The sequence below is a fragment of the Chrysemys picta genome, chromosome 4 (assembly GCF_011386835.1).
Source record: "Chrysemys picta bellii isolate R12L10 chromosome 4, ASM1138683v2, whole genome shotgun sequence".
Classification (NCBI taxonomy): Eukaryota; Metazoa; Chordata; order Testudines; family Emydidae; genus Chrysemys; species Chrysemys picta.
This window is the reverse complement of record NC_088794.1, coordinates 126,829,246-126,857,065: the sequence shown is the minus strand read 5'-3', so window position 1 is coordinate 126,857,065 and position 27,820 is coordinate 126,829,246. Positions and strand designations below refer to the sequence as shown.

The 27,820-nt window shown below is 43.4% G+C and overlaps 1 protein-coding gene across 2 annotated transcripts in view; it reads left to right on the top strand.

The window, feature by feature from the left end:
- The window catches only part of PRIMA1 (proline rich membrane anchor 1), a 71,599-nt gene that overhangs the window by 5,746 nt on the left and 38,033 nt on the right, over nt 1-27,820 (top strand). For both annotated transcript variants that reach the window (XM_005307476.5, XM_005307478.4), the window contains exon 3: nt 3,436-3,586. In XM_005307476.5, coding sequence (XP_005307533.1) covers nt 3,436-3,586 — 151 coding nt within the window. The remainder of the gene's footprint in view (nt 1-3,435; nt 3,587-27,820) is intronic.

The following is a 27,820-nucleotide window of genomic DNA, read 5'->3' as shown; positions in this document are numbered from 1 at the left end:
ATGTCCACTGGATTCTGAGGACATGCTATTACCAGTCCACTGTAAAACAGCCTCTGGGGATTTAAAAGGCAATCAATAGTTCTAAAAATAGACAGAGCCTTTTGGCCTTGGCTGATATTAAATTAGAGTAATAAGTCAATCTAGCCTTCCCATACCATCACTATCATCGTATGTTTATACACAGGGCTTCTTCTAGGCTGTAAATGAAGAGTTTGCTCCGAATCCCTCCAGTGTTATTCCATCCCATCACTAGTCACCTCCATTTTCCCTGGTTCCCAAGTAATTTTAGTGACCTAAAGTAAGCACCAAATTAAATACCAGGACAAGGGACTATATAGTTATGAATTGATAGCCTCCTTAGATAGCTGCCAATGTGCATGGAATGATATTGCCCCACAACCTCCCTGATGAGTATACATTTTATCACTACCAACCAAAGCCATGAAAGACCCCAGGTCACAGCCCAGCACAGGTCACTAGAGTTCAGCATTGTAGCAAGCTAGTGTTTTAACTACTGGGCTATTGCTGAAACTATCATTAATACAACAATACTACATATAAGCAGTGTAAGAATAATGAACATGACATATAGATTCTTCTGAGGCTTGTGAACTCTGGGAGCTCAATTTAAAGAGAAAAAGAAGCCCACTTAGCAATCAGATTTATCACCAGCTCTGGAGGATTATACAGTTGAGTCACTTTGATTCATAAGTGTTCAAAGAGTCCATGCAAGTTCCTGGAAACTTTTTGGGATGGTCTATAACTGTCTCTTTATTGCTTCCTGATTGTAAGGGAGACAGTTGGAAAGTATTTGTGATTAAATCTGTTTTTTCCTATATTTGGTCATAGATTTTGATAAGCTGTTTAAGATACTGAATCTTCTGAGGCGTGCTGTTCGGAGCCTCTCTCCAACTCATCACTTTTTCTTTTCCCTTTTGCACTCACTGCTGTTTGAGCTACAAAATACTGTTTCCAAATAACCAAAGCCACAGGGTGTATTTAGGTACACAATGCATGTGAACAGTACTGTGTGCACCAGTGGTACATTTGTTAAAACTGCAGTTTTTGTATATGGCCAGAAATATATGAGTATAATGTATGTAACTTTAATGTGGCCAGAAGATGGCATAAACTATACTTTCCCTTTGCAAGGATCAATGCATTTTATTGTAATCAAATGACAGTTAATCAAAAATTACTAGAAAGACCATTACTAATATTACTTCCACACAGCATCCTCTATAAAACCCTGGTTCAGTAAAGCACTCCTATTCAAGACAGGACTTAAGCATGTACATAAGTGCAATTTACTTCACAGGGACTTAAGTATGTACTTAAGTGCTCTCCTAAATCAAGGTCTAAAAATGCATGTTAGACATTCTTTTTCTTAATTTCTGAGGCTTATCTCCTCAAAATAGGATCTTGCATAGATTCTTATTTTAAATTTCACTTTTACCAGAGGTTCACCTCTCTTGCTTAATCTTTCTACATTTTCTGTGGTCTCAGATGAGTCATTTTAGGATTCATCGATATTTTTAAAGTTGATAATTGTGTAAATATTATATTACTATTGTAATGCATTACAACTAGTTGTCCTGACGTATCAAGATGCTGAGTATATTTTATACCAGGGGTCACCAAATTAAAAACATGAGGCAAATGATACCTACAGGCCCCTACAATGGCCCATAGCCACCTTTATCATTAGCATGTCACACAGGTTATGGGTCACAGCATGTGGTATTCCATCTTGATTGAAATGAGTGTGTGATTCATGTGGTCCTCAGATGGACAAAGTTTGGGCTGTCTTGTCTTATGTTTACAATAGCCAGAAGTGAAAGGGCTAACCCAATAGATTCTGGACATAAAGAAAAGGTAGTTTTCATAGTATAGAAAAAGAGATCTAATTTGGCCCTCAGTTCTGCCATAAATCAATCACTATCCTGGCAAATCCCAATGGGACTTGGTCTCCCTTGCAAATTGAGCACCATCTGGGTCAATCTCTGGCAAAGTTGCCTAAGGTGGTTTGGTTAGGGTGACCAGACAGCAAGTGTGAAAAATTGGGACGGGGGTGGGGTGTAATAGGGGCCTATATAAGAAAAAGACCCAAAAATCGGGACTGTCCTTATAAAAATCGCGACATCTGGTCACCCTAGGTATGGTTGTATATTCAATTTATGTCCACCACTGGCAGTATCTTGTCATGCCACCTAAGCTTTTGATGCCCACGTGATTGCTGGCTGTGTAGCAGCGTTCCTTGATATACACACTTAGGAATTCTTTGGTTTTCCATTCTTATAATATGCCCATACCAAGAAAGCTACCAAAACTGAAACAGTACTGATGGAGGCAGTTGCTGGGTTTGGCTTGGAATAGCCTCATTTCTGATCTTGTTAAGCGAGTTGATATGATGCAGCTGACAAAGAGAATGAGAATAGAAAATCTCAAAACAATGTTCTTCAGCCTTCCTCAGCACCCATATTTCACTTCTCTACAATAGAGTTGGTATAACTGTGGTTCTATAGGTCCGCAGCACTGTAGCCAGCTTGCTATCATGATGTACCCAGAGAGAACACAGAAGGGCCCAAAACATGGCAGCAGCTGCTGATATACAAGTGTCCAAATATTTCAAGCATCCTCTAGCACTGTCTGTGATGCTGCCCAAATATTTGACAGTTGCCATCTGTTCAATATCCCCCCTGAACAGGTTAATACTGAGGTGGTTGTAATCTGGAGATAGAGGCTGATTGATGGTAACAGCCAGGGAATTAGTTTTATCTGGATTAATAACCAACCAGATCAGCCATCAGCTGCAGTGATCTCACCAAACTAAGACAACAAGACAATTGAAGCAGAATGGCGTTCAGCTCAATGCCACAGACAGCTGTCACCTCAAGCTTTCCATCAATCACTCAATATCGATATTGAACAACAATGGTGACAGACCGCAGCCTTGCCGAACTCCTGAGGAGATAGGAAACCATGCCATGTGTGTGCCATTGACTTGAATGCAGCTTTCCATTCCATTACAGAGCTCTTCTATCAATGACATTCTCTTCCCAAAGATTCCAAGTCACCTCATCAGAACTCACAAATGTGCTTGTACTTGGTTTTTTAACCTACTTCTGCCGTAAGGAAAAGGAACCTAATTCTGCCCACAGAAGCTATTGGGGTTCTGTGTGTGTGCCTGAGGGCAGAATTTGGCCCTAAGCATCTTGTAATGTTTACAATGGCTTGCATCTGAAGAAGTGAGGTTCTTACCCACGAAAGCTTATGCTCCCAGTACTTCTGTTAGTCTCAAAGGTGCCACAGGACCCTCTGTTGCTTTTTACAAATTCAGACTAACACGGCTACCCCTCTGATACTTGTAATGTTTATTAACTCTCTTTAGCTTGAGATACGGTTCCAGGAACTAATTCATATTTTTCTTTACAGATCATTCAAGGTGAACCACAGAAGTCATGTTCCAAGTCTGTAGCAGAGAAGGTTACGGAGAGTTGCCAGCAAATCTGCCAGTGTAGACCACCTCCTCTATTACCACCACCTCCACCACCCCCACCACCTCCTAGGTTGCTTGTGGTCCCAAGTAAGTAAAGATTGGTACTACTGCCATATGTCAGAGGGAGGAGTGGAAAATGGGGGGCATTTGGACAGATGGAAAGTGAAAAAGTGCAAGAGAGGGCACAATTAAACTTGGTTGTAATTTTTCACATAGTGAATGGGAAAAAATGTTCTCGGTAAAAGTAGAAATGTATTTTCTGATCAATTAATAATGTTCTGCTTTTGTAGAGGATCCAGAGAAAATTCTTCCCCTCATTAAGCTTTGTGTTCCCTTGCGCTAAATGACTCACTAATGACCTAGCCTCAGGGAATGTAGTCCCCACCTGGTTTTCTATATTTTCCCCTTGTTTGCATGATCATTTTAAAATATTTTATGACTCACTTGTTACTGAGTCTGCAGCTTAGAGATCTTTAGGTGGCTTCCCTTACGTACACCACAAAAAAATCAGTCTCCATGAATAAGCTAAAAGCCAAACAATATGACTAGAGTTAGTTTTTGCTCAATTGAAGTCAATAGAGCTATACCAGTTTAAACCAACTGTCGGCTTGGCCTGTTTGTAACTTGATTATTTAAAAGTACAGTAAGGGTGAGAGACATGTCAAGAATGAAAAGCTCAAGCAAGCAGACTGTGCTCTCTCTCTCTCTCTATAGAGAGAGAGAGAGAGAGCGCGCGCGCGCACGGAAACACAAAATACATATCCCCAACCCCATCCAACTGGTGCATACAAACTCCAAGTACATGGGAGGAAATGTGTACATTTTACCAGGCCCCGGTCACAAGGCCATCACTGTGAGGGGAAAAAAAATCAAACTAAATTGTGGATGCTTGAGTTGGACTAAATGTTATTTATATAATCTTGGTGAGTATGTTTGTACTTTTCTCTCTGTGTGGGTTGGGCTGGAGGCTTGTGTTATGAGTTTGCCCTAGGCCCAGTGAAATGTTGCTCATGCACACCCATTATGCCGTTGCTATTACAAGCTATAGGCAGGAGTAGTAGTTGGAGGCCACTTCTCCCATGACATACAGGTTTGTGGATCTAGAGTTAGCCAAAAGAGATTAGAAGCATTATGTTGACCTTCATCAGTGGGCAACCCCTCAAATCGCAGTTGGAGATAAAGTATGGCTCCAACAGAATACCTTGACTCTAATCTAACTTCCTTGAAGGCTGGGTCCTGATATCTTGTCCAATTCTGGGTGACCCAGCAGATCAGCCCTGTGGCCTCCAAACTCCATCTGCCTAGGGTGATGAAAATGCACCTGGTATTTTACATCTACTTGCTGAAAAATTACACTGACCACTCCTCCCTCGGATGAGTACAACTGCCATCTCCACCCATTGTAGTCCAGGGGCTGGAGGAATATCTAGTGAAGCAGATCTAGGCCTCCAAAATTCTCCCAAGGAAAGCTCATGTACTCTGTTGATTAGGAGGGTTATGGTCCAGCTGATGGTTCATGGGAGCCCGCCAAAAATATACATGCACCTGACCTGCTTCAAGAATTTCATTGGTCACACACTCATAAACTTGGCTCAAAGACACCTGGTAGGCATCTTTTGAAGAGGGGGTAATTTAATGAGTCATTTTTGAGCCTAACGAATGCTCTCTGAGCCTTAGCCTGATGAGCCATCCCTGAGTATGATTACCTCAGGGCTCCACATCAAATCAACTAGGGCTCAGCCAATCCACAGGCAAAGGTCTATCCAGGTGACCCCAAGGCCAGGGATATAGGCTCCCCATAAGAGCAGCCACACCAGTCTGCTGGTGAGGTAGCAACATTGAGGAGTATCCCCTGCCGCTTGGTGGTTCTGACAGACTGATCCTGTTCCAGCCCCAGCTGCTTCCTGCTCCAGCCTTGTTCCAACCCCACTCTTGGTTCCGGATTCCTGCTCTGCCCCAGGCTCTGGTCCCTGGCCTGACCACTAGGCCTGACCATTCACTTCTCAGTTCTGACACCAAGAAGTTCCGAGGCAGCACCAGGAAGCAGACTCTCCTTGCAGTGTAGTTCCCTTGAAAGGTGGAGGCAGGGTTAGCCCCACAAAACAGGCACTATGTTGACTGGCCTAGGTGAACGATATGGAGGAAAATCCCTTGTGGCATCCCCAAGCTCCTTCATGGGTTTTCTCCACGTGAAGGCTGTTTTAGGGCCTTACAGCAATGTTTAGATTCTCCTCCTAGATGCTTCTAGTTCCTTCAGAAAGGAGTTCCATATTCCAGAGTATCTATCTAATTTGCTTATATTTTTGCAAATTAGTCTCTCCAAAAAGGCAACCTGCACTATTAATTCCTACCTTTGCCTTTAATAAACTCCCTGGGAGGTCAGTGTTGCAATGTACATCTATTACCCTTCAAGTTATTACCTGAAGGGAAATGTAACCCTTTTGTAGTGTCTCTTGACTATTTATCACTCAATTTATCAATCCCCAAAGGTTCTAATGGTGCCTTACTTCCCAAATCCCTCTTCTAATGCAAAGGCCACCAACTCTTGCACGTGGGGTGAGAAGGCATTCACTGAACATTTGAAGAAGGGTATTTCATAAGTTTATTACTGCAGAGGAGAAAAGGAGCAGAAAAACCCAGACCTGTCCATTGCTATTATCTTCATCTAGGAGAGTGTCTTGTATCTCTGCCATGCCACAGGAGTCTAAGGCAACAAAATAATAGTGCTTTGAACCCTTGGAAAATATACTGTGTACTGACAACCTGAAAAGGGGAGATCAAGGTTTTAAATATCAGGAACAATCTTTGTCAGCATTGGAGAAGACACTGTGTACATTTATACCGACCCTGTTTCCCTGAGCGACCTAACCCCAAATGACTAATTTTTTAACAAGTTATTGTGTTTTAAATATATCAAAAATAAATTGCACGTCCCATTCCCTAGTACATTTTAGGCTAGCAAAAGACTAAACCAAAACCTTAAGTGCCATGAATTAACATAAGTGTCTAGCAATCCCTCTGTTGCAACAGTGTGCAAGTATTCTTGTTAAATATCAGTGTTATGGATGTTTCCTCTAAACAACTGTAGTGCCCCCTCTCTACCCGGTTACCTTTTTTAATGACAATCTACTTACAGGTGTTGATGGACAGGTCTGGGTTTTTCTGGATCCCGCCACCCACTTAGCAGGGTGTATCTTCTTTATTTTTTTCCTATGAATTTATTTGGCGGTGCCTTCAGCCCCCTCGCTCCTTCCTGGCAGGGTTACCAGAGCAGCTTGGGAGGAAAATTTTAATTACAGGGTAATTCCCATTTACTTGCCAGATAGTTGGAGACTTCCAAGAAATAATACAAACACATACAATATATTCAAACACAATAATTATATTAAACAGGAGACAAATATGACATAACAAGGTAAAACACTATTTTTAGGGTCATCGGTGCCCATGCTGATAATACCCGTGACTTTCCCCAGTCACGTGACCTGATGTAGCAAATATAAGATTAGCGTCCCATTGGTACACATACTTTGTTGGGGTCCTTGATGATTTATGGCCACAAAATTCTTCTCCACAGTGGTCAAGCAGTGTGGCTGACTGGGTTCAGTACAGCCCAAAGGACTCACAAGTAGGAGGAGGGGGTAAGTCTCTCCATAGGTTTAATATGCAGCAGGTTATAAAATCCCCAAACCCTTACTCCCTGGCTTGAGGACACAGTTCAGGGAGTAGGTGGTCCCCAAAATAAGTTCCCTGACTAACTTAAAGATGGTGCACTCACAAACTCCATGAATGATCATCAGGTTCAGAGATGACTCTGGACTCCTCAGTCACTGCAGAGGGACTGATCTCTACTGGCAGGGATCCTTTTCAGACAGGAGTCAGGCTGCTTCTGGTCCCAGGATTTCCCCTCACCACAAAGGGGTGCAGGGCTCAAGGTGCAGATTACACAACTATTCTAAAATCCAAACTGTAGTTTTCTAGCCCAGCATCCAGACACATTCACAGCAGGCAGCAGCCCTGGACTAGCAGCCAGAGCAGAGCTAACCATGTGGTGACTGGTTTCACGTAGGGAGATGGAGGGCTAACTCAGCCTGGCTGGGGACATTTCCCAGCAAAACTCTACAAACTGGGAGTCATCAGTGGAGAGGGAAAAGCCCAGCTGAGGGATCTTGCTTTCAGGTCCCTAGAGGAACCCTGCATGCAGGCCTGGGACTCACCAGCTCCCCCACACAGCCAGTCCTGCCCTTGCCCTGGCTGGCTCCAGACTGACTCAAAAATGGCTTCTCCCCTTTTGTGAGCTCCCTGGGAAGGGCATCTCACTCCCTATTGGTTGCCAGGCAGACTCTGAGACCCTCCCTACCAGGGACAGTGTGCCTCTCCCTGAACGGCCAGCAGACAGAGCCCCAGGAATCTAGGTAATCTCCTTGGGGGTTACACAACATTCAGAGGGAGAGGATAGGGTTACCATATGTCCGGTTTTTCCCAGACATGTCCGGCTTTTTGGTAATCAAACCCCCGTCCGGGGGGAATTGCCAAAAAGCCGAACATGTCCGGGAAAAATACCGCCGGCCGGGCACTTCCCCTCCCGCGGCTGCTGTGCTCCTTACCTTGACTCTTCTGCTCTCTTTAAACCCGAGCTGCCCGAGCGCTACTGGCTTTGGGCAGCCCCCATGCTTCCGGACCCTGAGCCACCGGCAGGACACTTCCCCTCCCAGGCTCTGGGGGCTGCCCGAAGCCCGAGCGCTACCAGCTTCATGGTTTGCCAGGCAGCCTCCAGACCCTGCGCCCCCGGCTGGGCGCTTCCCCTCCCGCGCTCCAGCTGTGCTGGGGAAGCGCCGGCCAGGGGTGCAGAGTCTGGGGGCTGCCCGGCAAACCATGAAGCTGGTAGCGCTCGGGCAGCCCTTTTCGCATGGCTGGGAGGGAGGAGGGGGAATGCGGGGCACTCAGGTGAGGGGGCGGAGTTAGGGTGGGGACTTTGGGGAAGGGGTTAAAAGGGGCAGAGTTGGGGCAGGGCCGGGGGTGGGAAAGGGGTAGGGCCAGGACCCCGTGGAGTGTCCTCTTTTTTTATTTTTTAAATATGTTAACCCTAGGAGAGGACAGTATAGGGACAGGACAGGCTGTTATTAAACGGTTGATGCTAGAATTGCACAGTGTGCAATCACTGTGAAATCATTAAAGTTGAAAGACTAGAGAGGCCTCAGCAAGAAGCATCAGCCCAGGGAGATTACAAGATCTTTATGTTTACAAGATAACGAGTCTGAACCCTGAGGCACTTTGAAAAGATTTAGGTCCTGATTCTCAAAGCTCTTTATCAAGCTTCCCACGCAAAGGCCACAAACTGCTAGATACAATTCTTAAAAGCACTTTGCAGTAGAACTATTAGTTGCTAGAGGTTTAAGTAACTCCCAAATCATTCTAAAATTGCAATTGTGGTTTGAGACTACTTGTGAAAGTTCAGTAAGTATTAAGTTATTTGTACATCCAATTATTGTGGGCCTTGAATGTCCTTATGATGGTTAATAGTAGGAGTGTTTGAGGGGATGATGTGAGCATTAGATTTGCATTTAGTGTCTGTTTAGACATTTGGGTATCAAATCAATGTGGCAAATGTTGAGCTCCGCCTACCATTTTCTTATTGAATAATTACATTACAAACTGACTGCACAAAACCTATAGTTAAACGTAGTGACCAAATGTCAGACATAATTACAGGCAAATGTTGTATTTTCTCTAATGGAGTAATGATTAGCTAATTCCCTCCACAGAAAATCAGGGCAAGGTTTCTAGCACAGCTTTACAGACCCAAACAGTTAAGATAATTCAGATAATGTTCACTGAGCAGAAACTAAAACACACCTTTCGGCAGTCCTTGAATATTGTGGAAGCATGGAAGATTCTCAGTGATGCATTGCTGCAAAGATAACACTTCATTTGAGATGCTGGGGGAAGAATTCACAAATCAAGGCTTTAAGTCCCAGCTGCTACAAAATGCTCAGTGAAGTCAATGGGAGTTTTTCTTGAGTAAAACTGACTAAAAAACAAGGTTGTTGTAGTAATCAGGGTGGTCCCAGGATATTAGAGAGACAAGGTGGGTGAGGCAATATCTTTTATTGGACCAACTTCTGTTGGTGAGAGAGACAAGCTTTTGAGCTTACACAGAGCTCGTGTTCATGTTTGGAGAAGAGCTCTGTGTAGCTTGGAAGCTTGTTTCTCTCACAACAGAAGTTGGTTCAATAAAAGATATTACCTCACCCACCCTGTCTCTCTAAAAAGCAAGGTTCACATTGTGATTGACTCCTGCAAGAGTGTGCAAGGAAGAGAAAGGCGGCAAAAAGGCTCTTTGTTCTATTTGCACCCCTTATTCAGCATCAGCAACATCTACTGTCCCTCGTCTAGCTACCCCCAAAAGGGGTGGCACAGTATCACCACCACACCTGCTCCAGTAGTAGAGCCCTATAAGGGAGTGAGTGTATTGGTTTGGCTGATGTTCAGTTAGTTAAACACCCACTAGTTAACAATTAGCTGCAATAATTGCTAATGTGTGAACTGAAATCATGTATGCCAGCGATTGATTTGTTGACACTTGCATGTGCATAAATGGTTAGCTCTTTACAGCTCATGAACTCAGCAAAAGTCTGTCCCAAGCTCTCAGTTAAGATAACAATACCATCAATTCAGTGCAAAGCCAAAATGAATTACATCATTGCAGGGGACTCCACATCTCTAGGCTATAATTGTACTATTTTGTTTTTCAACAGGAAATCTTTCCCTTTCTCTCTGGAACCCCTGGAGTTGAATTTCCGGCCACAATAATGGGCCTAATTTACTAATGAGTTGAGCTAGTGAAAATGCTATTAAAAAAAAAACAACCAACCACAAACCCTTCTAGAAATGGAGCAGCTTTTTCGCATCTGTGTCAGCCCAAACATATAGTTCAGTTTGTGAAAGCTTGCACGGTTCATTCAGTGGGCCTTTAGGAAGGCTAAATAGATTTGGCCCATCAGTACAGATTGTCACAATATGCATTTGTAGCCCAGGTGGATCTGAAGGGCAACTCTTAGGCTGAACCCCTCCAGCGTCGGAGGAAGTTTCAATGCAGAGCTACAGCTAAATGTTGTACTTTGGGCTGCTCAGTCATTTATAGCATAATCCTTCTTACTAGTCATTTCCTGTAGAGAAAAACTGCAAGATGAAATCTAAATTACTGTGAGGCAAAAGACTGAGGAACAGTTTGGTTTATGCTTTTCCACCTGCCTAAGTCCTCGCAGAGGCCTCTGATGGGAGATAGTCCTCTGGGGGCTGGGAGGGATATTGCAATTGCAGAAACAAGTTCAATCTCCTCCCTGCTGGAGGACCCAATGGGGATTCCTGCATCTGCAAAAGCAGGAGGTGCTGCAGAGGGAAAAGGCCTGCTTAGGGCAGTCAAGTAAGTAATGATCCAGCACGTGCCCAGAGCAGCCACCTACAGAGCCTTAAAAAGAACAGGAGTACTTGTGGCACTTTAGAGACTAACAAATTTATTTGAGCATAAGCTTTCGTGGGCTACAGCTCACTTCATCGGATGCTGTAGCGCACGCAAGCTTATGCTCAAATAAATTTGTTAGTCTCTAAGGTGCCACAAGTACTCCTGTTCTTTTTGCGGATACAGACTAACACAGCTGCTACTCTGAAACCTACAGAGCCTTGACTTTCAACTAAAGCTTCCTTTCCCCAGTGAAACACCAAGGTCCCAGTGTCCATAATCTCTTAGGGAGAATCCCTCTGGAGTGCAGGGGAATTCACCTCCCTACACAGCTTGGGTGAATCTGACTCCATAGTTAGTCTGACCATAACCATATTGTTTTCAATAGTGTCATTAAAATATTAAACCTTGCCCAGCAAAATTCTGATTTTAATGAACAGTTTTAAGCAGTTTTGAGCTAGAGGCTAATTTGAGATAAGAGCATGTATCAGGGAAATCTTGGTGTCCAGAGCTTTCCACCTGTCCGCTTCCACCAGCACTATATTCACTTAACACTGAATATTTTCTTTTCCAAACTATACTTCTAGCTAGAGATGGTCCAAGGTGATTGCACTGGCATCTGGTTCAAGTTTAGGCTAGTGATTGAAGTTTGGTTGACACGATACGATTCAGCTTTAGATTCAGTTGTGAGTTTGTCTGCATGAACAATTAGTGTGCGATAAGCTGGGGTGTAAATCCACCTCGCACTAGCCTGTCACACACTAACTGCCTGTGTGGACCCTGCTGCAATGCACTGAAGGTTCCCTAGTGTGCCTTGATCTACTTCTGTTTCAAAGCAGGGTAGATCAAAGCACACTAGGGGAACTTCTAGTGCGTGACAGCAGGATCCACATGGACAGTTAGTGTACAGTAGGTTAGCACAGGGTAGCTTTATACCCCAGCTTCCCATGTATTACTTGTTCGTATAGACAAGCCCTGGGACAAAAACTTGTCACATTTTTTACTTGGGTGAAAAATACATCATTATTTATTGCATTATTGATCTTAAGTGCATGGCGGATGATAGAAAAAGCAGAGAGTACAACTATATATTTTGAAAAAATCCCAGGTGAACAGTATTAAAAATATGGAGTGTGCCTTTAAAACAGCAAAGGATAGTGGGAATTCTTTTTCCATACAAAAAGCCCTCAAAAGGTTCAGATTCAAATTCTTCTCTCACTTACAGGGATGTGAATGCAGAATATCTTGTACTGGAATACACTCAGAATCACATCACTGAAGTTGGAGTACATTTGGTGTGGATTTACACTGGTATAAACAGAGTGGAAATTTTTGTCTTCAGGCTTTACTTTGGGTTAAGCCTAAAACTGGAAACACTAGGCTGAAAGCTGCTCTATACTGCAAACAAGCAGTGATACAGATCAGCCTATGGAAAGTCTGGTACAGAGGCCTGAGACTGTCAAGCAAAAATGGCATATTAAATAAAACCTGAGCACCACCACATATTTGGGTTACAGAAAAATACTATTTTACAAGTGTTTTAGAATTTTAAAAAATGTTTTAACATCAAACTTTGGTATCCTTCCACCTGTCACGCACTAAGGCAGGTGCCTTAGTTACTATGAGTCCAACTGTATAGGACACAGAAGTTATAAATACCTCTAAAGTTGACCCATAATGGCTTTTTCATACATAAAAATGCCATGAATTCAAAGTCCTTTATTTGAGGATCTTTGAGGGCTAGAAGTTGGGTCTCATTTGGAAGATGCAAAGTTTTCCCCTCAGTAGCATAAGGCTCCCTTTCTATCCTTGCAGGGCTATAAAATATTAGACTTTAAAATCATGACATTTTATGTATAGAACAGCTGTCTCAGGCCCAGGACAGAATGCTGCTAATCCTCACCTCAGCAGGAGGAAATTCCATATTTGATGGAGAAAGAGGAAAGATTTCTCAGGCAGGTGGATTCAGAATAAAAGGCAGCAGCTTGAACTGTTCAGGCGTTTGGGATTTTCTGCTGAATCCTAGGGAGATGGATTAGTGGGCAGGCAGCAGATGAGGCCATGAAAGGTACATGACAGTACATTTATCATGTGGTTCTGCAATTGATCATGTGGCTAACATCTCCACTTTTATGGGGTTTGTGTAATCCGATCTAACTATCTCTCTGTCTAAAAGCCTTGTTAGGTCATGTTGTCTATCACCTTCCCTGTTCAGGATTGTTCGGTACAGTAGATTTTTAAGTGTTTGTCCAGTCCACTTTATAATTAGTCAAGTGACAAGTTGCCCTCTCCTTTACAGCTATTAGGATCTTATAGACGATTTTTTAAAATCTTTGGTGGCAGCTAAATCCATATTCATAAAAATTCTTTCATCTTGAAAATGCAGCTCTTTATAAATTTTACGTTATTCACCTCCATTTCACTGTAGCTATTGACTTCTCTACAGTTCTGAGCCAGAGCCCAAAGACTGATAGGCTTTCTAAATAATTCACTGTGATTTATTATGACTCATATAAAGGAGAGGCAGTGTAGTACACTAGGAGTCGGGAAACTTGGGTTCTGTATTTGGTTCTTCCACTGCCTTGCTGTATGATCCTGGGCAAGTAATTTAACCTGTCTGTGACTGCTTTTCCATCTGTAAAACAGGGATATTTATCCGCTTTTGTAAACTTTTGTTCTGACGCATATGGATGACAAGGACTAAGGATTGTTATTATAAGGCTCAATCCAGCACTTTTGCGAAAAACAAGGAGTAGCTGGCACACAATGCACTGACTATTCAGTGCAGTATTTAGTATCAAAATGCAGGTCACATAGACATGTAGCAAGACAGAGGATGTGGCATTTGGACTTCCTGGGGGAGGAGACCTTCAGCTTGTGGTAATGGTCAGTTTCTTCTACATATGATGCAGAGACAGCCAATCACCTACTGGTAGTTTGTACAGGAACACTTTGTACAGACAATTGCCTCTAGCAATAATGCTATGTAGTGCCAAGGCAACAGGAGGTCACATCTTCCCATAGCACCTGGCAGGGAAAGGAGCGTGCATCAGAGGGCATGGGGATTAGAAGACTGGAAGGGATGTCCCTGTATTTATCTAAGGCACTTATATTGCCCCAATTACCATAGTACTTGAGCACCTCACAATCTTTAATGTATTTATCCTTACAACACGCCTGTGAGGTAAGAAAGTGCTATTCTCCCCATTTTACAGATGGGGAATTGAGGCCCAGAGAGACTAAGGCCAACTTTTAAAGGTATTTAGACACCTAACAATGCAGATAGTGGGATTTTCAAAGAGATTTTGAAATCAGTGGGAGTGAGGACCCTCGGTGCTTTTGAAAATCACACTAAATGCCTAACTGAATCTTTAGGCAAATAATACATTTAAAAGCTGGCCCTACATAATTTGTCCAAGGTCATACAGGAGGTCTGTGGCAATACAGGGACTTGAACCAGGGTTTTCAAAGTCCCAGGCTAGCATATAAACCACTGGAACACAGCAATGTGTTTTGGAGGTTGTTCATTACTGAGCAATGCCTGTTACTGCAATTCACAGTCTGGAGTAAGTGTTCTGGGCCGGAGTAGCCATTGTACACACCTGATTGCATGATACAGGGAGCAAGAGGCCAACTATCTTCACCCATGCCTTTTGCTAGCTGCACAGCAAAACTCAGTTGCTCCTGAAGAGTGAGTACAGAGCTCCACTTCAGACCTTCCTGCTGTTTTGTTACAGTAAATTGTACACAAAGCCCCAGCGTCCTGGTTATGCAATTGCTTTTGCCTCATAATTGGGTCTGTAGTGTGGGGTGCTGATTTCTGGTACCGCTATACAGTGTAAGAAAAACAAAGACGTCATTGAACTACAGCAAGCGATGCAGGTCTCTAAAAACTTCCAGAGGTCTAATCTCTAGTCTATGTATAGATGCAAATGGATATGTGGGGGGTAATATGGATACATGCTAAAGTGGGAAAGATCTCTAGGAAAGCACCTCTCCTGTCAGCAGTGATCTCTAATTTGGAGATGAACCACTATCTCTTCCATTATTGTTCTTATTCTTTCATATTTGTTAAGTGCCACGGTGTCTAGTGCTGTGCAGAAAACAGAGACCCTTCCCTAGGGAGCTTACCTGCAGTCTAAAAATATGTCTCCACACAACTGATTTGTATCAAGAAGCCTACTTCTAAAAAGCCACTTCCTGTCTTAAAATTGTTCCTGTCTATAATGAGTTGTGTGAGGTCTCAGTCCAATTCACAGTGGACAGGTGGCATGCCATGGAAACCACCAAAACAGCTGACACTAATTTTTACCCTTGTTAGCAGTCTCACCAGAGAGGCCCAGGACTGAAAATAGCAGGGAGATTGAACTATCCTCTCACAGAGGTGATCCCCAGGCAGAGCTGGGGCACACTGTCAGGACAACGTAGGGAAACTTGAACTACAGTTACCCATGCAGTACTGGTTCTGTGAACAGTGAGGATCAGCCTCCCAGGCTGTCAGTCTGGCACCTTTCACATGCGTTAAATTTATCCTTTAAAAAATTGTGTGTGCACCTCTGTGTATCGTGTTTATTTTTAGATCCTGCCTAGGGGACTTGTGCTGACAAAAATAGAACTGGGAAAATATATAAATGCAACTGTTTGCTGAATAGTGACTTGTGGTAACATGTTAATACGTTTTTAGGAAGCAAAGAGCCAAAATCACAATCGCATGCTTAGTTAGAAGGTTTTAATGGCTCTTCTTCAGTATGCTCTTCTCACTTCTGTGGCGTGAACAATGCCCATAGTTTGATGGGATCACAGGATAATACCATCCATTGATTCTCACTAGTGAAGAGGGGTATATGCATTTTCCTAGTATGTGACTTGCTATTTAAATGTGAGAATGTGTATGCGTGCAATGAAGTGGATGGCACTGTATGTGCTACCTCATGTACTATATCTCAGTTGTTTTACTGTTCTAAAGCACTGAGAATTACTGTCCCTGGGTCAGCAATGTGGTACTGTTCTTCTGCATTAATACTGTTCCCCAACTATTGTGTTTACCTAATAGTTAAGTGCCAGGAAAGTCAGAAAAATAAGGGGAAAAAAGAGTTTATTTAGAGTAATAATACTTAACCCAGGCAGGTACATAGATCAATAGAAAGCACTTACACAATGGGGTGAACATCATTTATCCTCATTTTACAAATGGGGAAAATAATAAGAATACCTACCTCTTCTATCGTGCCTTTGATCAGTAGCTCTCAAAGCATTCTACATACAGATAAGTATCATTATCTCCATTTTACAGATGGGGAAATTGAGACACAGAGAGGCAGAACTGGAAATAGAACCCAGGTAACTTGAGTCCAGTACTCTATCCTCTAGGCCATGCTGCCTAAGTAGTGAGAGATTAAAGTTTGCATTTTCAAACTTGGGGGCTAAAGTTAAGTTCCTATACCCATATTCAGGCACTAAAATAAAAATGTCATTCATTTTTCAGGTTCCTGCATGCCCTGAACTCCCAGAAATGAGGCCACTTTTATTTACTTGCCTGAATTCAAATTTAAGAGCAAAACATCAGGCATTTTTGGCCTGATTTTGAAGGGCCCTGGATACCTGCTAGTCTGATTGACTTCCATGAGAGCTGCTGGGTTTTCAGCACTTCTGAAAATCAGGCAACCAAGTTGGAAATTTTGGTCTAAATAACTTTGATTACACAGCAAGTCAATGACAGAGCAGATAACAAAACACTGATCTGATTCCCACGGCCTACACATTGGACCAACCTGTCCCTTCTCTGCTGTACCGTGTACCAAACATAGTGTCTCCACTGCATTACTCCAGTTTTACACTGATGCAACCATGATGGAAAACTGTGTAATGCAGTGATGAATCAGGCCCATAGTCTTCATGAGACTTAGGGCTAGTCTACACTGGTAACGCTTTAACATGACTTGTGTGGTCGCGGTGCAGCACTGGGAGAGAGCTCTCCCAGCGCTTTAAAAAAACCACCTCCACAAGGGGCATAGCTACCAGTGCTGGGAGCGCGGCTCCCAATGCTGGGGCACTGTCTACACTGGCGCTTTACAGCGCTGAAACTTGCTGCGCTCAGAGGGGTGTTTGTTCACACCCCTGAGCGAGAAAGTTGCAGCGCTGTAAATTGCCAGTGTAGACAAGCCCTTACTAAAGCTATTGTATTTCTGTGATGAGGCAACTGAATCCTGGCTCTGAACTTTGCTGATGTACATTCTAATTTGTTCGGGACAGCAGTCAGTAGGGAGTGATCTAATCAGGATAAAAGCCGAGGTGGTCCAGTTGCTGAGAGAGAATTTGATGGATAGGTATGTACTATTCTCAGTGAGAGCCTGCTGATTAGGAAAGTGTATGATGGAGGAAGATCTGGGGGTGATAGCTGATAGTGAACGCAACATGAACATCCATTGTGAAATTGCCGAAGGTAAATGCCATAGCGGAATATAAACACAGAAGTATAATATTATGTGACCCTCCCTAAAAGTCACTTCTTCCATGAGGCCTATATTCCATAGTATTTCCCCAAACAATTTGCTGGAAAATGGCCTTCACTCCACTCTCCCCACCATCAAACCCCAGAACTGGAAACTAACAAGAGACATGGGGCCATATTCAGCTACTCTTAAGTACACTGAGTAACACCTTACTCCTCAAGGTCCCTCTAATTTCAATCACTACCCAACGTGAGTAAGGGAGGCAGAGTCTGACCCTTACATTGTAAGCTCCTCGGTACTATACTGTCCGTATTGTAATACATTCATAAGGACAAAAGAGAATCTGAACAGAAATAAAACTCTTACTCTCCAGTAATTCTAAAACAGATTAAATAGTCACCATAATTGCCTAGCACCAGACCCACCGTACACCAGGCAAGGCAACATATTACTTCTTTCTGTCTGGTCTAGGCATTTATACTATGATCACTGTCATGGTATCAGAGTCCCTATTTGGATCAAAGGCCTGGCATCTAAGCCCCAAGTCAGTAGAAGTTTTCTGCCTCCACTCCTGTAATGTAATTATGGATAAATACAATGTTTGCATCTCAATGACAAGGGGAGGCAGTGAGGTTCAGCATATAGGACACTGGCTGTGAGTCAGAAGACATTGGATCTGTTCCTTGTTTTGCTTCTAACCTGCTGTATGACTTTGGGCAAGTCATATTACCTCTCTGTGCCTCCGTTATCTCCTCTGTAAAATGGGGCTAATGATCCTTAACCTTTGTTTGTAGAGGGCTTTCAGATCTACAGATGAAAAGCGCTATACAAGAGCTAACCATATATCACAGCAATATGGGGGTTTACTGAAATGTATGGTTAAACCTGAATCCAAACATCTTTGGGATTCGTCAACCTATAGAATACAGTTTTTACTAGTTTCCAGGTCTCCGCACTCCCCCCGTTCAGGCTACTACATGCATCTGCCACTCTTCACCCAGTATTTACAGTCCCATTTCTTCCAATCTTATGCTGAACCATTCACCCCCTTCCTTGCTGTTTGCAATACTCCTGCAGAACCACTCCTTTCAGACCCCTCTTGCAAGCTCTACTTCCTGGAACTAAGCATGTTCCTCACTTGAAAATATTTTTAGAAGAAAAAATAAAAGCCAAAGAAAAAAGGGAAAACGGAGAGTGTAGCAAAACATCTACAGTTCAAAGTCACGGGGATAGGACTTTCTCAAGCATCATCCCCATGTGGCAGGGGCAAGGCCCTTGGGGGAAGAGGTGGGAAAAGGGCGGGGCATTGGGGGTCCAGTTACCAGCAATTAGAAAGGTGGCAGCTCTAAGCACAGTGTAACAAACAGAAGTATCTCCTGCAAATTTCCACCAATTGTATTTAAACAAGCATTACCAGGACATTTCCTGGTCAAGAAATCAGGCTGTAAATCTCACCAGGACAGACTTTCTGGTGAACTTGTCACTATTTCTTGGCTATGGTTGGGTTGGATATATAGTATGAATAGTCCATCTCATGGGATTTCTGATTTGGCTTCAGTCCAAATTTACAGAAAGTTCAGAGGTGTGTGATAAAGTAAAGAAAGAAAAATGAACTTTTTTGAATCTCACAAAAGTTTGGTTTTGGTTGGGTTCAAATTTTGGGATAAGTTTAGTCTGCTTCTTATTTTATCTGAACTTGTTTGTTGCAAAGCTCACCCAGTAGCATCCATATCCCAGAGATGAGCACAGCTGGCAGGATGATGATGGCATGGTGATATTTCCGGTTTGCAGGATTCCTCTGGACTGGCTGCTTCCCCAACTGCCATGTTCTTGATCATATAATCCTGGGGAAGGGCTCAAGTGGAGCAGAGTTATGACACTGTGATGTTGAGGATTCACAACTGCCGAAATCCTTGCCAAGATGTTTGGACATGGTTCAGTGGATATGAACCTGTCTGGTGTGGACTTTTATTTTATTGTCTTTTATTGACCCTTACATCCAAGCCTACTTTATATTCCTGTGCCAGGCGCATCAAATCCGTCCTTCGTGTTAATAATGACAGACACTCAAGAATGGCTTTTTGTTTGAAATCTGTCTTTTGTCTGCACAACTTGCCCATCTCGCTGTATTGGGGATATTTTATCATTTGATTCAGGAGAGCAGATTCTCTTGCAGTCAAAGGTCTTTCAGAAATGCCATATTTTATTGAGCCCATTGTCCTTGAGGCATCTCTTAATATTATTGTAGTGTTCAGAGCTGTCTTTTGCTATGATTCTGTTTGTTAGAGTGAGAACACTAGGAACCAAAGAGATCTAATCCTGACTCTTGACACCCCATTGTTCTGACTTCCACTCACTCCCCTTTTGAACTTGGACTTGTTATTTAAATATCCCTTGCCTCGGTTTCCCCATCTGTAAAATGGGGATTGATAGTATCTGCCTCATACTGATATCATTAGGATTAATTAGCTAGTGTTTTCAAAATGGTTTGAAGAGAAATACTATGGGTTATTATTGCCATTTGCAAGTTGTATCCAAGGGCAATTGATTGCCAGGCTGTGAAGAGGATTGTAATCTAACAAACCTGGCTGAGCACCTCATGCCATTATCAGCATCACCTTTAGTATTCAATCTGATGTGATTCTGCATGTCTCTCTTGGCAGATCAAGTGTCACCCGATGTATTCTTAGGGGGAAAGAACTGTGAAGTGAAGCTGATGAGGTGACACCCTGGACCTGCCAGAAAGACACTGAAGCACATCCATTAATATTTTATTACTCGTATCTTAAAAATGGATAATCTTAAACGTACATTTAAATGCTTACATCTGAAATATTTTTCTTCAACTTTTCAGCCCACATAAAAACACTTTTGGCAAGAAAAGAAAAATAACAAGGAGAAAGAGAAAGTACCTCTCAAATATACTGTAGGTAGGACAAAACCTTACTAAATCCTCTGGAGTCATTCAGAATGGCACAGAAGCTACAAAACTATTGACAGTAGTTTGATACACACACACACACACACACACACACACACAATGGGGGGGAAGGGGGTTCCCCTCAATGAGCACACTTAACTCTAAGATTAATAGGCTTTTTATTTGTTTGTTGAAGGAACAATGGAGTCCACTCTGTTTGTGTGTGTTTGGAGGGGTTAGCCTTAAAACATATAGGTATATATGTATATTTTGAAAACTTTTAGCATTGTTTTCCATGGCCTGCTTTGGTTTGGAAGGGAATGTTTACTTGAGCTTTGATTTAGCCCAGTATAATCCTTCTTTAAAAGGACTGGGAGATCTTATGAATTAAACAGTTTAGGCTCAGGGGCTCCAAAGCAAAACATGGGTAATATTCCTGCTGTCACAAATTATTTTAAAAAGTAACACTTGAAGATCTGTATTTGTAACAAATTTCATTCCAGTGCACTTTGTGAAAGGTTTCCCCCTCCCCCCCCCCCCCCCTCCCCATGTTGGCTGACTTTCTCTGTAAGAGCAAATTTGGATACATACTGCATGTTCTTATTACATCAACTTTCCAACCACATTTCTAAATGTTTCCATATAACGAAATACAATAAACAACTCAAGGACTCTTGAGCTAACATTGAGTCACAGAACATATTATAACTTTGCCATTATTACAAGAGGTTAAATAAACCCAAATAAAAAACCTGAATCTGAACAGCCCAGATCTTTGAGGAAGTTCAGGTTTAGATCCAGAGCTGAACTTTGCAGCTTGGAACCAATTCTGCAAATGTTTATACACCATCTCTGGAAATATGAACTATTCTGGGCCTGATCCGCAGCTGATCTAAGTCAGCACGGCTTAATGGAGCTATGCCAGTTTACGCCAGCTGAGGATCAGGCCCTTTATTCTTAGACACTCAGGGCCTGACTCTCATTTATACCTAGGCTAATTTACCTAGGCCTACTTAAGGCCATTTTATACTGCTAGAGTGGTATGCAGCAGTTTAAGGCCTGGTTGACACTAGGAATTTACATCAGTATAACTACCTCTCTCAGGGTAGTGAGAGACATAGCTATACCAACCTAACCCCAGTGTGGACAGTGCTAGCCACCATCTCTCTCAGGGGAGTGAGAGACATAGCTATACCAACCTAACCCCAGTGTGGACAGTGCTAGCCACCACCTCTCAGGGAGGTGGATTATCAACACCAACAGGAGAACCCCTCCCGTTGGCATAGGTAGCGTCTACTGGGAAGCACTACTGCAGCGCAGCTGCACTGGAGCAGCAGCCAGAAATGACTGGTACCTGCTGATAGTAGCAGGGCATGATTTAAAGGTTTGCCCCCCCCAACAGCTTGAGTAACACACCCCAGGCATCGGGGCCGGCTCCAGGGTTTTGGCCACCCCAAGCAGCCAAAACAAAACAAAACAAAAGCTGCGATCGCAATCTGCGGTGGCAATTCGGCGGGAGGTCCTTCGCTCCCAGGCGGCGTGAGGGACCGTCCGCCGAATTGCCGCCAAATACCTGGACGTGCCGCCCCTCTCCGGAGCGGCCGCCCCAAGCACCTGCTTGACAAGCTGGTGCCTGGAGCCAGCCCTGCCAGGCATGCCCCTCCCCTTACCCTCAGCAGCCCCTCCCTTCAGCTCCCAGCTGTTTGCTGCTGCCCCCCCCCCCCCCCCACCACCACCACAGCTTTCAGCTTGCCAGCTCCAGGAGCTGCCACATAGAGAGGGGGGCCACCCGGCAAACCTTGGCAGAAATCTGGGGAGGCACGTGACCCCGCATGCCCCGCCCCACCTGCCACCTCTGGAAGCAATGCCTCTGTATCGCTTTATAACCTAAGTATAAATAAGAATCAGACTTGGTCCTGAATTCAGCTTTTTTAACAGCAGAATTTGAATGGTAAACATTTACCCGGGGGAGTTCTCCTTCTCTTTTGTGCTTTCTTACATCAACAAATTACATTTATAGGACCTAGATCCCAAAGCCCACTGAAGTCAATGGGAGTCTTTCCATTGCGCTCAATGGTTCAGGCTCTTACAATTTAATCCTGATCTCACCCCAGTTTTACTAAATATAACATCACCAAGACAAGTTCGGTATTCATTCACACCAGCGTACATCGGAGTAACCCCATTCATGTAAATGGAATTACAGCAGATGTGCAATAAAAAAAACAAATTTAGCTCATGACTTCAGTAGAATTATTTCTGATTTACACCAGTATAACTGGGATCAGAAATTTGGAAAGTGTGTCAGGAAACCATAGGATAAACACTATGGCTGACATTTTCCACTCTGGTTTCTGATTTAATGAGACCAGTTTTGTGTATGCAACTTTCATGCATGTGCCAACAGGACAGCTGGGCAGAAAAATGAACAATTTGCATGCAAATATGTGGGATTTACACACATGCAAAATGGTGTGCACCCACTTGGTTGGTGCAGTCTGCTGCACATATACAAATGGGAGCACCCAGTCACCATGCAGCTGTTGGGAGTGCAGCCCTATAAAATGATCAGCAATTGAACAGGTATAAACATTAGCAGATATTGTTCCTTTAAACTAGTTTTAAATGTCAGCATGGCTTGAACATTTTGAATCATAGAATCATAGAATATCAGGGTTGGAAGGGACCTCAAGAGGTCATCTAGTCCAACCCCCTGCTCAAAGCAGGACCAATTCCCAACTAAATCATCCCAGCCAGGGCTTTGTCAAGCCGGGCCTTAAAAACCTCCAAGGAAGGAGACTCCACCACCTCCCTAGGTAACACATTCCAGTGCTTCACCACCCTCCTAGTGAAATAGTGTTTCCTAATATCCAACCTGGACCTCCCCCACTGCAACTTGAGACCATTGCTCCTTGTTCTGTCGTCTGCCACCACTGAGAACAGCCAAGCTCCATCCTCTTTGGAACCCCCCTTCAGGTAGTTGAAGGCTGCTATCAAATCCCTCCTCATTCTTCTCTTCTGGAGACTAAACAATCCCAGTTCCCTCAGCCTCTCCTCATAAGTCATGTGCTCCAGACCCCTAATCATTTTTGTTGCCCTCCACTGGACTCTTTCCAATTTTTCCACATCCTTCTTGTAGTGTGGGGCCCAAAACTGGACACAGTATTCCAGATGAGGCCTCACCAATGTCGAATAAAGGGGAACGATCACTGCCTCGACCTGCTGGCAATGCCCCTACTTATACAGCCCAAAATGCCGTTAACCTTCTTGGCAACAAGAGCACACTGTTGACTCATATCCAGCATCTCGTCCACTGTGACCCCTAGGTCCTTTTCTGCAGAACTGCTACCTAGCCATTCGGTCCCTAGTCTGTAGCAGTGCATGGGATTCTTCTGTCCTAAGTGCAGGACTCTGCACTTGTCCTTGTTGAACCTCATTAGGTTTTTTTTGGCCCAATCCTCTAATTTGTCTAGGTCCCTCTGTATCCGATCCCTACCCTCTAGTGTATCTACCACGCCTCCTAGTTTAGTGTCATCTGCAAACTTGCTGAGAGTGCAGTCCACACCATCCTCCAGATCATTAATAAAGATATTAAACAAAACCGGCCCCAGGACCAACCCTTGGGGCACTCCGCTTGAAACCGGCTGCCAACTAGCTGCCAACTAGACATGGAGCCATTGATCACTACCCGTTGAGCCCGACGATCTAGCCACCTTTCTATCCACCTTACAGTCCATTCATCCAGCCCATACTTCTTTAACTTGGCGGCAAGAATACTGTGGGAGACCGTATCAAAAGCTTTGCTAAAGTCAAGGAATAACACATCCACTGCTTTCCCCTCATCCACAGAGCCAGTTATCTCATCATAGAAGGCAATTAGGTTAGTCAGGCATGACTTCCCCTTGGTGAATCCATGCTGACCGTTCCTGATCACTTTCCTCTCCTCTAAGTGTTTCATAATTGATTCCTTGAGGACCTGCTCCATGATTTTTCCAGGGTAATAGGAAGTGCAAATTATCAGAAAAGTGCAACACAGAGCAATTTAATAGAAAAGTATGGCACCCACTGTCATGAGATTATAATCTGGTCAGATTAAATTATCAATTGATTATAGTTTTATTGAGTACATAAGAGTGTATGATCAGAAGGCATCATTTATATATGCTGGCCTATATCTATTCAAGGATCTGAAAGTCAGTAGAAGTTCTTCCAGCCTGTTCAAGGCTAAATTTTATAGGAAGCAAGTGTAAGGAGTTTAGAATGAGATTGATTCACTGAGCCAGCCTGGCACAGCTGTAAAGATACGCATTGCAACATTCTAGATAAACAGAATCCTTGAGCTAATTTGATCAGAAGGCACACAAAGTAAAAAAAATGACAGTAATTCAGCCTTGAGAAGGTAAGGACACTCACTAGGGATTCTAAATCGTTCTTACTGAGCAACAGTGTCAGCCTGGCAATATTTTGTAAATTATGTAGAGAGCTGCATTAGTAATGGAACCACAATGCATATCCATTAGTAAATCTGAGGTCAAGATGATACAGAGTTTAAGGCTTTGACCATGTACAGTATGAGCTAAACTCATCTTTGTATTTCAAGGGACGGGTATTGTTGTTGGTGTCTATGTATGTATACATGTTATTTTGCACTCCTATGGCTCATTTTGTCAGAATACAAGTTGTGCTATATAAATAACCCTCACAACTAGAGAGAAGACTAAACTAGAACCCTGGACCCTTCGTCCCTGACCACTTAAACTTCCCCAGACTTCAGATCTGAATGTTGTGGCTCTGTCATATCTTTAGTCCAAAGCCCCTGTGGAGTAGGTGAAATGCAAGAGGGGGGCATGAGGAGCCTAAGCTAAATCTAAGGACACAAACTCCCTTCCCCTCCCCAAATTTTAGGTTGGGAAAGGGGATTCTGAATTCAAACCAGGATTCCACTTTCACAATTGTCCCCTTTCACTATCATTAGATGAACCAACCCTCCCCACCCCCCAGAACAGTCTCGAATTTCAGTGTTCAAAATTCACCTTTCTGTACATCACTTCTCCTAATATCCCTGTGATTTGACACAGGGCCATAGATTCTGACACGTCAGGATCTGTCAATCATATTTAAAACTCCCTCAGTTATCACATTCATCAGTTATCTGACCTTTTTCAGTCCATCGCATTAAGACAATCCCTGTTGTAAGGTACTGTTTATTCCACTTCACAGACAGGGATACCAAGGAACAGACAGATGATGTGAATTGACCAAGACTATTTGGCCAATATGGCAGTAAAACCAACAAGGGATTTCAACCCCCAGCTCTATACTGGCAATGGGGAAATACATTTCCTCCATCCCACACCAGGTCCCTTTCAGTTCCAACCTGCCTAAGAAAACATTCCAGTTCCTTAGAGGCAAATGAAAGTGACTTTTAAACAAAATATACACAGTATAATTCAAAGCATATTAATTCAAAGCATATGGCCAAACCTGGCCATCTTTACTCAGACAATAGAAGTTCTGCAGGCATAAAGACTGCATGATTCAGCCCATAGTGAATGTACACTGCTAAAAACATGCAAATTTTCCTTAGAGATGACTATTCTAGCACCCTTGACTTTTCTGTAAGAGCAAAATAAAAGCAAGAGTAAAACAACAATCAGTTCTGATTTATACTAAAAGCATTCTTCCTCTTTAAGGGATGGAGTCATTTTTGTTGTAAAGAGGTGAGAGAGGCTACATTCATCCTTTATACATCATGTCAGTGCACAACTGCCAGTTGTTTGGGTCTGATCCTGTAAAAAGATCCACATGCACGCACCTGTAGTCCTGGGAGCATCTCACGGGACTCTGTGTGGGAATGATGTTAGTTCATGTGGATCTGTTTTCAGGATCAGACCCATCTTGTGTTTTATTGGGATAGCTGTGTCCTCAGAACATGAGCAATAGAACTGACAGGCAGAGAATAAGCAGTGTTCTGATTCAGTGACTTCCTCCATTAGCCTTGCGTATGAGTAGACTGATGACAGTTGTGCAGTGCTGGAATGGAGTACAGTACAGCTTCAAAATCATGTACTCCTCTGCATCACACTCACATGACACATAGTATTCCTTCCCTCCTTAAAGTTTGATTACATTACATTCACATTTAGTGCACAGTCCCACACTCAAACATAATTAGCTTACAGTGAATACAATATAACCCTCATGCAAAACAAATAACAGGAGCATTAGAGTTACAAAACCTAAGCATTATAAATAGTCATAGTAATGACCAGTTAGGGTAATTTTTATAAATATTCCGTTAGCCTCACAACTACCTACATTCCATTAGGGACAGTATTCGCATGTGACAATTTACCCATACACAATGACTTTAACTCTGACCCAGAAGACATGTCTACAAACTGTTCCAATGCTGTGGCGGGATGTTCTACTCCTAGCAGTTTAGCAAGGATTTGAGGAGGTCATAAATCAACTCGGAGATTTGTTAAGTGAAAATTGAAACTTCATTGTGATTGTGTGGAAATTTCCTTTCCAAAGACAACCTTCAACTTCTAATAATCACAGAAAAGTTTGAGACCTGACCATTCACACTAACATTCTGTAGCTGGGTTAGTCTTCCATGGTGTGTTAATTTTTGGTGGGAGCCAAATGAATACAAATACTCACCGTCTGGGAGTATAAAATTAGAACTGGAGCTGAGGCTTGGAACGTTTCCTTGCAGTGTTCTACAAAAAGAGTTACAAGGATAATTTGGTCAAGCAAAGAACTTGTGTGTGCTTTTTCTGACAGTGAACTATTTTGTGCAGTTCCTTTGATCTAATTGTACTTATTTTTATAAGCTTGTTTTCATAAGGCCAGATCCAGTTACGCCAGTGTAAATCTGAGGTAATACCACTGAGTCAGTGCGTTTACTTTGGATTTATGCTGCTGTAACTGAGAACAGAATTTGGCCCATGAAGAATAAACCTAATAATACTTTGTATTTCATATATTCATAGATTTTAAAGCCATAAGGGACCATTGTTATCATCTAGTGTAGAGGTGGGCAAACTATGGCCCAGGTGCCACATCCAGCCTTTCAGACGTTTAAATCTGGCCCTTCAGCTCCCGCCAGGAAGCAGGGTATGGAGTTGGCCCCGCTCCGGCCGGGGAGCAGGGTCGGGGTCTTGCCCCACTCCACACATTTCCCAGAAGCAGCGGCACGTCCCCTCCTCCAGCTCTTACATGTAGGGGCAGCCAGGGGGCTCCGCACGCTGCCCCCACCCCAAGCGCTGCCCCTGCAGCTCCCATTGGCTGGGAACAGCAGCCAATGGGAGCTGCAGGGGCAGTGCCTGCGGACAGGGCAGCGCACAGAGCCGCTTGGCTGTGCCTCTGCAGAGGAGCCAGAGGGGGGACATGCCGCTGTTTCTGGAAGCTGCTTGAGGTAAGCGCCACCTGGAGCCTGCCCCCACCCCCCACCCTCCGAACCCCTCGGTCCCAGCCCAGAG